Here is a 14,273-nt window from a genome sequence, read left to right as displayed (position 1 = left end):
AATCAATCACCACTCTATTCGTACACTACTGATGCCACCCACAAAACTGTGTGATGCTGTAAAAATCCAGCTGTGAGAGAAAGTGCTAAGAATCTAATATTCTTTTATTGTCATTTCACTTACATCATATATTTGCTCTTTCTCTGAAACAATAGATTTACAAAATGAGAAACGGTACAATACTTTCTGAAAAGAGTCAACTAACTGAATACTGAGGAAATAACTTAATGTTCGAGCAGATTTCTAGCAAACACCAAAGGGCAACAAAGTACTTTGAAGCAAACGTCTCGTCATTCATTGTTGGAGCAGATACAGCATGATGTACATTAACTGGACAATTCTGCATGTGCACACACACACACACACAAAATCACACATACAGCAGCCACTTTGTTGTGCGCCTATTAACGCAAACACAGAAAAATAGCTTCTTTTTTTTTGCCAACTTATTTAGTTTCATGCATATTCATTTCCATAGCAACAGGGGGTGGGGAGGATTGTAAGGGTGGAGTGGGGGGGGCATCTATCTATCTCCACTCAGGGTGCTGTCGCTGCAGCTCCGCACGCTTCACAACAATACATTCCCTTGCATAGATTCTTGTGTGTCGTGGAATGGACTGAAAACATTCTCCCGTTGATTCCTTTGAAACGGAGACCAAGAGCGGCCCTCAGATGTTGAAGACCCTCGATCCGCTCTGGAAGATGGCGGACGGGTTCGGGGAGAGCTTGGTCCTCACCAGATGCTCCTGAGACGAGAGAGAGGAAGAGGGAGACGACACAGGTATAACAGCAGCTGTTAAGGTGATCGGAGAGATGAAACCGGAGAGGGCAGCGGCTGCGGTGCTCAGAATGGACCCGTGAAATGAGAGGAGACTGGTCGGGCCTTGGCGTCAGAAAGCATCAGGGCTGCTGTCAGAGAGAGCAAGCGGTTTGGACTGGATCGCCACTTCCTGCTTAGTGCTGCTCTGTTCAGATGAGGGCAGCTGCTCTCAAAGTCTGACCAGAATCTAATGGGAAATTAAGACAAGTGGCACGTCTCCATCCATCCATCCATTATCTAAACCCCTTTACTTTGAAGGTCATGGATGGCGCTGGAGCCAAACACCACTGATATTGGGCAAGAAGCAGGGTACACCTCGGTCAGGTCGTCTGCGTATCTCAAGGACGAGATACATTGCCAAACAACCATTACATTACATTACATTATCCAACCAATCGCACCTACAGTCAATTTAGGTTCTCCAATGAACAACATTTTTCCTGTTTTGTTTTGATTGAGAGACTCCAATGCCAGTGATCTCTATGTAGATCACTGGCACCAGCAGTTCCATCCCTCCATCCATTTGCTCTACCACTTATCTTTTGAGGGTCATGAGGGGCCCTGGAGCCAATCCCAGCGGACGTTGGGGCGAGAGGCGGGGTACACCAGCGCATCACAGGGCAAACATACACAGACAAACAACCATCAACAGTCAATTTAGAGTTAACCAAACCTCATTCTGTTTGTCTTTAGACGTAATAAACCGACACAAACATGGAGAGAACATGCAAACACCACGCAGGGAGACCCTGGTTAAGCTTGGATTCGAACCTTGTTGCCAACGTGTTATTCGACAGGTTACTGAAAATATGCCAAGCTTCTATATTTCACTTAATGTGTGTGGCAGCGTTTTTTTATCCCTCGGCCTTTGGAGAGACTTTCTGTCCCAACAGCTCTTTTGAGTGTGAGCACACAGCGCCGTGGGTGGCAGGGAAGCAGGTACATGCTGTTCAGCAAGTCAGATGGGTGTGTGAGTGTATCACCCCCTCCACCCTGAACACACTCACTGTATTTTCTGCTCCGTGTAGCACCCAGGTCTCTCTCTCTCTCTCTCTCCTATATTAGATTGGTGCCAAAGACGGCCCAGCAACCTGATGCAACGTTGCACTTTAACAGATAATCCATCACATGGTGCTCTCCACCTCCACCACCCTCCTCCCACTTTTTCGCTCTCGTTCTCCCATCACCTATCCGTCACATGCTGCAACTCAATTTATCTCTCCTCGTCTTTTTCCCCCCCTTCCCTGTCCTAGTCTCTTTTCATTATGCCTTTTTTTTTGTTGCCTTTCTACTCCTGTTAATGCCACCCTCTCCTCTCCTCTCCTCTCCCCTCGTCTCCTCCCCTCCCCTCTCCTCCCTGCCCCTCTCCTCCCTGCCAATTTGGCACAGGACACCTTTCAGTGTCGTCCTGGGCAGCGTGGGAAAAAGGAGGAGAAGTTCAAGAGAGAAAAAACAGTGGAGAGAAAAACAGGAGAGCGAGTCTGGCTCCTGGTGGATGTAGATGTAAAGGGGCAGAGGAAAGAACAATGGATGAAGGATGTGAGGTGGCTGCAAGGGGAGGGGGAGAATTTGAATATGGTCCAGACTGAGGCCCGATGTTTGAGAATAATGATAGTTACGAGTTATTTATTTACAGTGTAATGAATGTCAAATAAACCACTTTAAATATCCTGATGTGATACTAAATAGGAACTATTTGTAACAGCAAACAGTTTATGAGACCCCACCTGTTTTAGCCACTTTGTATTTCTTTCTTGTTTTTTATACATCTCTGTGTTGTGTTTTTAGGCATTTTGTGACTCTTTGTTTTTCTACTACGTCTCTTACTTGTTGTCTTTTGTGTGTTTTATGGTTTTTAGGCATTTTGCATTCGTCATTAATATTTTGGGCTTGTGAAATAATGATCAGAAATGATTCCGAGTTTGCAGTTGTATATCACGTTTCGCATCTTTGCAATTGTACATGTATGATGAGGATATAAGTTGTGAATGTAAAAAAGTGTTTGTAGCTGCAACATTTTCTGCATCTATTATTAAAAATTCGCGCAGCAACATTTCCAGCAGTGACAAACAAATCTGTGCACACGTGCCTCACTGTCCCTGCAGGCTGCATAAACCTCTTTCTGCAGTTTAAAACCATTGTGAGCAGCCTTTCCATCTACCCACCGTGTCACTGCCAGGTGAAAACACGGCATTCAGAAGTAAATCAGGATTGTCTGTGAGCTCTGGGAGCAAAATAATCCCAAACGTCATGGGGCCGCTGCATCTGAACTGACAATAAAACAACCAGGAACTTTTCGTGAGGAGAGTTTCCGCTGAGGGCTCCACTCTGCATGTTAAATGTGTTCCCCATTCTGCAGTTTTGTCTCACTCATCCCTCACACACACACACACACACACACACACACACACACACACACACACACACACACACACACACACACACACACACACACACACACACACACACACACACACACACACATTGCGGATTAAACAGCCCATCCTCATAAATCTGCCTTGTCTCTCTCTCACACACACACACGGTGCAGACAGTTCAGAGCTGCACTCATTTGAGCCAGACAAGCTGGGCTGCAGGTTTTACCAGAGCTTCATTCTCTCATCCGACAACTCACAACAACAACAATGTCATCGGGATGTTTTAAATTACATTCTGGAGTTCGTTCGAGTTCAAGACAACACAGCTCTCTCATCATAAAAAGCATCAGCACGGAGATCTAATCGGTCAGTTGTCTGCTGCGTGTGATCAAATTAGAGACGGCCTTTATCTGCTGAGATGGATTTGATCGGTTATAGGTGGGGGGGGGGTGCACACAATTTGACAGATTGATTCGAGCAATAATGAGAATTTCATGGCTGCTCGACTCTTTTATCATCACGGGCAGATTGATTCTGATTTCAGCAGCTTATTTGGGGACTTAACCATTAAATCGTTTAATGAATAGACTCAGTCAGTCTCTGCTCCACACACTGAATGAAGAAGCTGTGTCTATTGGTGATAATGCAGTATGGTGTGGTTGTGTGTCCAACGACCGATCCTGTCCTCGCCAGACAAAATACCAGCCCGGTGTCATGACCCAGCGTAATGCACAGTGCAGTGGGATGTGTAATGCTTGGTCAGACTCCTCTGCAGGGGGCTGGTGAGTCAGTAATGAGTTGGCAGTGAGTGGGCCGCTGGTGACAGGGGTGGATAATCTAAGATCAACTTGATTTGCTGCCAGGCCAGTTTATGTTGCTCTGGCATATTGTGGTTTGACTGATGGAATGCATGTTAAACTACACTGTGTGTGTGTGTGAGTCTGAGTCTGTCATTGGCTACCTTTGGGGACAAATTTCAGACTAAAAACTAGAGCTCCACTGATATGGATGCGTAAGGGGCCTATGCCAATATTAGGGAGTAAAAAAAAATTATGAAACTGATGTATCAGCCGATTTATCTATGAATAAAATTGAAAAAGATTCACAAGATGTCGTTATCAAGTGCTTATTTAATTGAGGCTTGATGTTATAGAGTTTATTCATGAAATTGAAATAACTAGAAAAAAAAATAAAACACAAACACGACGAAAGGGATATTGAATTTGCCTTAAATTTACTTTAAAATCTAAATATAATTGCACATATTTTCTGCGTTGTTATTATTCCATAAAATAAAAGGTTTATTTTTAGCAAACATAATGCCAATACCAATATGTCTGTGAAAAACTCACATCGCCTGACTTTTATCGGCCAACCGATACATTGGTCGGGCTCTTTTAAAAGTCAAAAGACAAATCAATAGGACACGGCTCGTCCAATTGGGGCCAAAAGCTGATCTATGTAAAGTCACCAAAAGGTGACCTATAATGTGTGTGTGTGTGTGTGTGTGTGTGTGTGTGTGTGTGTGTGTGTGTGTGTGTGTGTGTTCAGTCCCGTCCCACAGATGAACACGCTGTCAGCAGCACATCCCTCCTTAATGTGCCGTGAACTCTCGCTCCAACTGGGCCAGTGTTATTAATAGTCTGTGTCCTGCCGCTGACATCTCCCACTTCGACCTCCATCACTGTCACACAGGACACTGACAGACATGGCGGCTTAATGGTGCAGTCATTAATCAGAAACTTATGCAAATTTTATTCAGTACGCCGTCTTGCTTTTTCTCTAACGTATTTATCACTTTTTCCTGAAACTGAGGAGAGATGAGAAACACAGCTTTTCACCACAAAAGAAAGTTTCCTATCCCTCCCTGAGTCCTTTCAGTGTGAGATGATACTCGGTGTGCGAAGAGACAAACCCACCAGTCCACGTCCAGCCCTGGCCCAGCTCTCCTCTGGCAGATGGCATCTAGTGGGTGCAGGCGGGGAAGAGGGATGGCACTAAACCTCTGGAGATTCCCAAAAGCTGTCTCACTTACTGTCACGCAACAGCTGACCTGCACTGAAAGTGGAAAGACAGGGATATGTCCCCTTATCCCTCAATAATCAGGAACAACCTGCCTGAACTGATGAGTTCCCAGAGCAAATCCTGTCGCCTTGTTGTCGCAGTTAGTTTTGCTTCAAATTTCAATCTCACTCTACATCTGTCTCTGTGCGCGCCCATCTTTCTGTCTCACTGCGTCCCAGAGCACAGACCCAGATTGTGCTTTAAACTGTTGTCGTTATGTCTCTGGGCAACATTGAAAAATTATGTTTAAAACAACAACAACAAAAAAATCCCAATATATATTTGACATTGAAATGAACTTGTCAATGACAATAAGCACAATTCTGCTTTGAGACACGACAATTTATTTCTGGTTTGTCAAAGAACATCTGTCCTTGGTGCCCAGTGACATTTTCCTCTTTATTGCACAAAAGGTAAACGGGGAATTTTTTTTAAGTATAAGAAAATATCAAGGTAAAAAAGATGCCTGCATGGTCGAAAGTTCCAGTTTCCAAATAATTTGGCATTCTCTAAAATGCAAAAATATGTTTTTTTCATATTCATTTAATGATACACACAGAACTGATGCTATCAAGTACGCTGAATACATTTCATATAGAATTTGGAGAAATCCATGTGTTGTTATTGGAATGAACGGTCTGTTTAGACGAGTGCTGTTGTGGTTTGACAAACTTTTTTAAGTGTTAGAATAAAATGACAAGAACCATTAAGTGTTGTATTTATATGTATTTAACTGCAGCCGCGATCAGAGACACATTAAGTACAGACGTTAATACATCTGTCTACAGGTTTGTTTTATTTTGGGACCCAAATGGAGCACATTACTCATTTACAGAACTTCTTTGTTCTCATCCGGCTTCTTCTATCCAGGTCGAAGTGATGCGTGTGGCTGTTATCTAACATATAGTCCATGGCCTGTTTTAAACAGCTGGGTCACTTTGAGCTGCTTAGGGACAGAATGCTGTATCACTGAGACGCCCCGACAGCAACAGGCCACCAGGGAGATGAGTGAAGATGACTTTCAGGAGGAACATGTTCTTAATGAACTCTCTGAACCTACAGCTCCTTTAGTGAAGGAGTGCTTCACATCAGTCATCCAGCTAAGTGACTGACACTACATGTACATATATAATGTGAAGGACACTTCTGTCTTTGCTCACCTCTCCTTTGGTGATTCCGCTGAGCTCTGCCCTCTCAGGTGCGACGCTCTGCTGGAGGCTGGAGGCGCTGGGTGAGCTGCCGGCCTGCGGGACAGCGGGGGTGGGCTGGGGGACAGCAGCAGGTTGTGTGTTCGGGGCAGCAGACCTCCACCCCATGGACCTCTGGAAGTCCCCGTTGAAGGCAGCCTGGTAGCTGGTCTCCCGCGGGACGTCGGTGGCCTCTGTCCCCAGGCTGGAGTATTGAGCTGGAGGATTTTTTCTTGCACTTTTGGCTGGTTTCGCCCCTGTCCACGGCCTGTACTCTTGCCTGGAGGAAGAGAGGTGCATCAGAGTGAGACGGAGGCGCCGAGCAGGCACAAGTTTGTATCCGGCTTGTTTTTGAAGTGATGCCTGTGAGGATACTACTACTACTACTTTTTACACACGAACATCAGTTTAGTTGTAGTGCCGAGTGCTTGGAATGTAACAATCCATTTTTTAAAGCCTATGTTAAAAAGTGAGGATGTGAGGCTCAGTAGGCCTAGAGGAAGTAATGAAAGCCACTATAATCTCTATCAATAGATTCTACATGTGAATATACAGAATCTGTAGGTGAGGGACAAGAGTTTTGGGCCCGAAGCCTTCTGGCTTCTAGTGATCCATGATTAAAAGTCCAGATATCGCAACTAAAAAACTTGTCTATCCGAGTTTTGTGATGACTCAAATCAACAGAATACCCCTTTAATCTCCAGAGGTGATTATGAAGAAGATTCAGTAGTTCTCCACATTGAGAACTACTTGCAAGCCTAACTTACGATAAGCTTAGGTTAAGCTTACCTTGCAAGCTTGCAAGGTGAGATAAATATTTTTCTTTCTATTGTGAATCACAGGGTATATTTATTCATTCAAACCTGATCGTATAAACTTGCTGGTAGTAACTCATAGATAAAAGGGGGCTGTACATACATTTCTTCTCTTGCCAGAAAGGTTGAGAGGCTTATATTTGTCCGTCCTGCCCTCACACACCCTAAAAAAAAATCTAATATTCATAGAATTAAACTTAATCTCAAATATAAATGTGAAATGTGAGAGAATTATTGATAACCCCATCTTCATGCAGGCTTTCCTGGGACCAACCTACATGTCAATTAACTGTTAATCTTGGTGAGATTCAAAGCAGACATCGGTTTCCATCATGAAGGGGACAGCGACAGGTGCTGAAACAGGTCAAACCCACAGAGCAAAATTGTTTGGCCCACATCTGGCCCCAAAAACCGTGTGGAATGATGGTAAGTGGGGGGTCCGGGCCCGTTCACCAGATCTGGGCCACAACTAAACCATCGCAATGCCACCTGTCAACCAAAGGTGCCAAAGTGGTTTTGTGCTATTTGGGCCATATTCTTCATTTACCACATGGGCCACTTTAGGTTCACATCCAGGTTACATGTTGTCTAGAGCACCGCATGTTTACCCAAAAGGTCCAGATTTGTTTTGGGATAGTTGGGCCACATTCGCTATTTTACAAGTGGGACACTTTAGGCTCACATCCAGTTAGTCCGGGCCATAAGAAGGCCAGAAGTGCGGCATCACTGCCTGAAGTGGCCCACATCCGGATGCGTCCTACCTGTAGGAGCTGGTTTTACTCTCCTCCGCCACCTGCTGCTCCCCCCATCTCTGCCCCTTGCCCCGCTCCTCCCCAGCCTGTGCCTGGCTGAGGTGACTGTTCCCCGGGCTGTCCGACACACTGTCCGCCCTGCTGCCCCCGTTACTAATCCACGGGAAGTTCTCTTTCCTGGGGATGGGCCAGGGTTTGAAATCCTGCTTGTATTGCGTAACGGTGGTGAAAGGCACTTCGGGCGGGTGGTAGTCCTCCCGGGGCTTGTAGCCGGGCTCCCTCCTCGCCCTGAACGATCCTCGGGTCCCCGGGCCATCCAGGGGCTCGTGGGGGGAGCCAGCGTCCTTACGCGCGTCCGGGGTCGAGTAGTTATTCCCGGGTGCGCGCTCCGAGAAGGAGAGCTGCTTGGTGACGGAGCGCACCTCCTGCTCACCGATGTCCGAGTAGTTCTGGATGGTGAGCGGCACGGACAGGTCCGATTTGTCGAACTGGTTCCAGAAGCGAGCCAGGCAGCACACTCTGCTGATGCACGGCCAAGCCATCGTATACCCTCCCCTCTCTAACTAACACTTGGGCTGGGGAGGAGAGGAGAAGACGACAGAGAGAGAGAGAGAGTAAGAGAGAGAGAAAGAAGAAGGGAAATGAAAAGAAGAGAAAAAGAAAAGATCAGAAAGAGTGTCTCCCTCCCTCCACGTCCGTCTGTGCGCAGCAGAGAGTGGAGAGTGTCCAGGGGTCCATGTCAGCAGCGGGGATGAGCCGGTGTGTGAATGCGCCTCTCACGTGGTCTGTGGTGGAGCCTCCACTATGCAGAGGAATCTGTGGCAAATCATTCCCCGCATCTCACACCGGACCCCGGGAGTCCGCATCGCTCTCAGCGGACCCAGCATCAGGGAGACGCGGTTCTATCCTGTTCTCCACTACATGCGCCCACTCCCACAATCACAAGCCTGCAGCCTGAGATGTTTTGTGGCTTCTCCCACTTGTCATCACTCAAATGATTGTACCTGAAGTGCAGCGGGCTGTGGGTTACATAAGTCTGCTGCAGCATCACATACATGCACAGAAACCTGCAGGATTTCTCACAGTTTGTGTTGCACCAGCCTGCTCTCAATGAGATCATTTTGGGTGGTTGTAAAATTATCTAAACTCCATATTGTGTTTTGTACAATATCATTTCATGTTTCTGAAAATCCAGCAGGCTCATGTTGAAATCATTGACTGTAGATCTCCATTTCCTCAATGTATAAAAATGAAGCCAAAATATCACAGGCACGGGTGCCGCCATGTTGTGCTGTTGACCTCATTTGGAGCCAAAGTCTGCACAGTTCAAGTTCCCACTGATACACCTGCTCGACCCATCGTGAATCAGTCTCAGCTGTTTTTTACAGCATCAAATAACTAATTAACACCAAACTTAACGGGAAAATTAACAATCGGACACATGTGATAAGAACTACATCAAATGGCAGAAACATTTATTTGACTTTCTAGTTTGGCGCATATCTTATTTGCTTACATAGAGGAGGCAGGGCTTATGACCTATACCGCAGCCAGCCACTAGGGGGTGATCAAGATGATTTGGCTTCACTTTTAGGTAGCTATCATGTCGTCCATCTTTATTTAAAGTCTATGACTTGTCCATACATGGTTCATTTGAATGTGCTGCACATTTCTGTATTTGGTTTTGATGTAGGCATTTGCAGCATTTTTTGTTATTATTATTATTATTATTATTATTATTATTATTATTATTTCTGTCTATGCTCTGTTTAAGAAAAGTTTCAGATTGAAACACTATTTACTTTTTGTGCAGAGAAAAAAATATATATTCTTGTAACACAATAAAGGACTAAAAGATTGTTTTCATGAAAAGTGGCACTGACAAATGAGAAGTCAACCTCAGCATTGTGCCTCTCCTCTGAAGTCGACCTTTCGGATGATATTAGAGATGCACGGACATACTCAGGTGCTCTGGCTCTTCTGGGATAACAGATTTTTTTCTGATCAAAATGGTGGATTAACTCTAAAAGACAGACGTTATGAACAACTACAGGCAGGAGAGGTATGACTGCCCAAGTTTATAAAGATAACTACAGTTGACTTTGAATGGGTGGAGGGATGGACAGTGAGGTGATGCAGTGAAGACGTATGCTTCCTCTTTCAGCTGCTGTCAGAGGATCTCAGTGACTGAGACGGAGGCAGTGCAACAGTTTGAGAAGCACTTTGTGTCACAGGAAAAGCAACAGTTGTGGATGAAGAAGCTCATACATCTTAACCATGAGTTCACCTTTAAGTTCTCTGCTCTTCTTCACATCGCTGTGCATCCACACAGCTGCAGACAACTCTTTGGTGACAGATCGGACCATGGTTGGATTATTCATCTATGCTGGTTGCACATAATGTGCATCTGCAAGGGAGTAAAATACCAGTTTGATATCGCCATCTAGAGGAGAAAATATGACATTGCCTTCCCATATTTCAATGCTTATGAACTCTAGACCTCTGTGTTTGCTTTGTAAAAAGGCTGCTGGCTGCCTACTACTGTACACTGTCATTTCATTTGTGCTGTGGTGGAGGAAGTATTCCGATCTTTGACTTAGATAGAAGTCTCAGTACAGCTCTTTAGAAATACTCCATTACGAGAAGTCTGCAATCAAAAATAAAAGTGCTTAAGCATTAACAGCTAAATGTATCTATTAGAAAAAGCACTATATATGCATAAAAACATATTTTTAATACTGATGCATCAATGGACACCATTTCACTTTATTCACGTTTTGTAGCTGTTGAGATGAGATTATTATTGAGGTAGTAGGGAGAAAAAAAACACTGGGAGATAATTAGCATTTTTGGGGTTATTTGTAGGATAATGTATGAATTCACCTTAATGAGCCTCAAACTATTATTTAAGTGAACTATACAACAAGGGGTCATTTCAGGCACAACTTTCTTTTAGTCTTTCAGTGAACACAAGCAAATACTGGGCAGAGTCTCCCTGCACCCTCAGTCTCAGTTCTTCTCTGCAATAAGAAAACCACAAAAAATAAGAAAACACAACAACAAATCACAAAACACATGAACATGTACATCAAATCAGCGACAAGCCTTGTCAATAGCAGGTGATAATGATAATGAACTTTATTTATACAGCACTTTTCAAAACAATGTTAAAGTGCTTTACAAAGTTAAAGAAAGATAAAATATGACAGGACAGAGGCAAATAACACCAGTCAATGATAAAAAATTAAAATCAAATAAGACCCCCAACAATAATTTATGATTATTTTCCCACCTTTTGCATTATAGCTTTACTGCTGTTGTGTTTTTGTGATTTGCATTTCAGGGCCACCATGGAAATGGTCAATTTCATGTCAAATGACTGCTGTGTTTTGACATTTTAAATGACGTCACACCATAATAAAAAATATACATTTTATCGTCTTCAGTTGTTAAAGTCACGAGTGTTCCAACCCAGTGCTGTATTTAGTGATATTGCTCAGATGATGATGTAGTTTTTCTCTAAGCCAATGGGAGCAGAAACATCAGTGAAGTGAGACTGTAGTGAAGTAAACGAGGGAGATCAGAGTTGTGTAATGTCCGACAGCAGAGGAGCATGTGAAAGCAGCAGGAACCCGCGGAGGGCGTGCTAAGTGAAACCGCTCCGCCCGAAGAGGAAGCAGAAAGACAACATGGAGGAAACGTGTTTCTCTTCACACTCGTTTCTTTAATGACTCGGAGCTTTTAGACCAAACTCACTTTAATCCACAGTCACTTCACTCATCAGCTGGAGATGCCGACATCCTGTCACAGGAACTAGTTTTTTCTCTAAAAAAACTACAACACGTGATCGCTCCCACGCTGCGAGGTGGCTTTTTAAATTCATCGCAGAGACACTGGTGTAACGTGGAATCCGTAAGTAGCCAAACTAATAACACGTAATTAAGATGTCACTGCGCGTTTCTGTGAAGCTCGTGAATACAACTGAAGGACAGAGCACAGCTTGTAGAACTGAGTTAATGTATGCGTCCGCGCATGCGCTGTGCAGACATGTCAGCGTGGCGAGGGAGGTTCAAGAACACGAAACAGGACACGTGTGTTTGTTTTGGTTGAGTTCAGAAGACCAATGTTCAAATGGCTCATGCTTGTATAAAAATCCAGTGGATGAAAATATTTGAGAATATAAAAAAATGTGCAGTAAAATAGATGTGAAATGGGGGAAAAAATCATTATGAAAAGTTATCAAGTGATTTGATAAATTTATAGATTAAAACATTTGTGATATGATGAAAACAGATTCATATTCTCATCACAAATTTTACACTTTTCAGTTTAGGGAATTGGTGTCAATAGTGGGAGTAGTAAAACAATCACTACACAATTTGAAGTGCTTATGAATGAATTATTATATTGATAAAATGTGTGTCAGTTAAAAAAAGGTGATTTGATGAACCTAAGTAAGATGTTATTTTAAACTGTGTTACAGTCAACTACGATGTGTTGCTACAAATAGAACAAAAACACACACACTGCAAATTCAGAGCCAAACACTCGGTTGGTCTGTGGGCGTGGTTTCACATGAAATTTCAATTGAGTTTATCAAATGAATGGATAGTTGATCACTGTATTTCCTAATTCACATACATTTAATCAGCTCCATTATTAATTCTTAGTCATTCTCACTACTTTAAATTACCCTTGACGCCACTTTCCTGAAATGTTAAATGACAATATTGTTCCGTAAATGATGAATAAAACGATGAAACATGGCTCAGTTTCATCATGTAACGACTGCTTTAGTCAAATTGGCTTTAAATCAATCAAATCACTTGGTCATTCATCACTCTATTTTTTATTTCACCTGCATTTTCATCACCTCCATTTTGGTCAAGTTGTTTCTTACACCCCTCATAAGCCTCCAGGTAGACAGGACAAGAGACAGGTGCAGGGTTTATTTGGCATTTTGTCTCCAAAACATGATATAACTTAAAATGATTGATTGATGATAAGTTCAGTTTTGTGTTGACTTCTAATGAGCTTTTTGTTGTGAGCATTTTTCAGTTGATAAACCTAATGACTCCTGAATATGTGTTAATGGATTTGTTCACTTTTAGCAACGCGGAGGCTCTTGGTATACGAACTGTGATGGTTCCTGCAACAGTGCAGGTGAAAATATAACTACAATAAAAGCACTTTGACATTTATTCTGAAAAATATTCTACTTTATGATAAAGAGAACATGGACTTCATGCCAGATGACAACTCCCAGTACAAACATGTTGACTACTGGGATGAAAGATACAAGAAGGAGCTATGCTACGACTGGTTGGGCGACTTCTCCAAATTCCAGCACCTTCTGGATACGCACGTCAAGAAGGAAGACTCCATTCTGATACTGGGTTAGTAGCTTTTGTTGTCTTCCATCACCTCAGTATCTTGGTTGGTAACCTCCTCTCTGCATCTCCGCACCCCTGTATGAGTCTGACAGGAGACCTGTGGCAGCTCTCCTCTCTCCCTCACTTCCTGCGAGCCTTCTACAATTCAGGTCACCATTTGTCATTATAAGTGTCGGATATCATCCCCATGGTTGTCGGTGCTGTCATTAGCATCACTTCTCCTTCCATTAAATCCTCCTGCACAGTCATTTGCATGTGTAGTGACCTGAGTGACCTGAATACTTTCATATAAAGACATTGACAGATCTGACACCTCGATGTGCAGCAGACATCTACCCAGAAATACCTGTGTGTTGTGTGTAAGTTAGTAAAACTCGTGCCAATATTCATTTCAATAGATAAATTCATCTCAGTGATAACAACATTTTAAACCATTTAGTTTAGAGACATGAACTCATAAGGAAGAGATAAGAAATAAAGAAAATATTTTAAACTTTCACAAAAACAAGCCTTTCTAGATAATTCTGTTTGAAATACAGTCCAAAAAAAATTCTTAAATGTGTGATTCAAATCAGGAATTACATTGGTATAGATACAAAAACCAGTTAGATTCAGTCCTACTCTTTATACTAGACACATTTTAGACTGGACCCTGTTTTCTCTGCTGTGGTAGCTGCAGAAAAAACACATTGTCTTACCTTGAGTGTTATTGATGTCCCTCTGTGAATAATATAGAGTTGAACCTTTTTTGTTGTCTGTGGCGTGTTTTATCCCCCAAGTCTTGAGGTGGAACTTCTGCAAATGTCCACACGGTGTCAATGTTCACTAGAGCATAAATCCAGCCCGTTCTGCAGCACCTTTTGT

At 43.2% G+C, this 14,273-nt stretch overlaps 2 protein-coding genes across 2 annotated transcripts in view; one reads left to right on the top strand and one right to left on the bottom strand.

Annotated features, from left to right (window-relative positions):
- Window positions 1–86: 86 nt before the first annotated feature.
- On the bottom strand, window positions 87–9,003 carry map6d1 (MAP6 domain containing 1). Its single transcript, XM_035170348.2, has 3 exons — window positions 8,026–9,003; window positions 6,423–6,729; window positions 87–746 (listed from the first exon to the last, which is right to left on the bottom strand). The coding sequence occupies exons 1-3, from the start codon at window positions 8,556–8,558 to the stop codon at window positions 669–671; spliced, it is 918 nt and encodes a 305-aa protein (XP_035026239.1). The 5' UTR covers window positions 8,559–9,003; the 3' UTR covers window positions 87–668.
- Window positions 9,004–11,618: 2,615 nt separating this feature from the next.
- ece2a (endothelin converting enzyme 2a) overlaps window positions 11,619–14,273 on the top strand; it is a 71,307-nt gene continuing 68,652 nt past the window's right edge. Inside the window, exons 1-2 of the mRNA XM_035171261.2 lie at window positions 11,619–11,928; window positions 13,248–13,412. Coding sequence (XP_035027152.1) covers window positions 13,253–13,412 — 160 coding nt within the window. The 5' untranslated portion in view covers window positions 11,619–11,928; window positions 13,248–13,252. The remainder of the gene's footprint in view (window positions 11,929–13,247; window positions 13,413–14,273) is intronic.

Source organism: Hippoglossus stenolepis, chromosome 11, assembly GCF_022539355.2.
Source record: "Hippoglossus stenolepis isolate QCI-W04-F060 chromosome 11, HSTE1.2, whole genome shotgun sequence".
Taxonomy (NCBI): domain Eukaryota; kingdom Metazoa; phylum Chordata; class Actinopteri; order Pleuronectiformes; family Pleuronectidae; genus Hippoglossus; species Hippoglossus stenolepis.
Note: the sequence above shows the minus strand (reverse complement) of the source record. Positions and strands in the feature narration are given on the sequence as shown.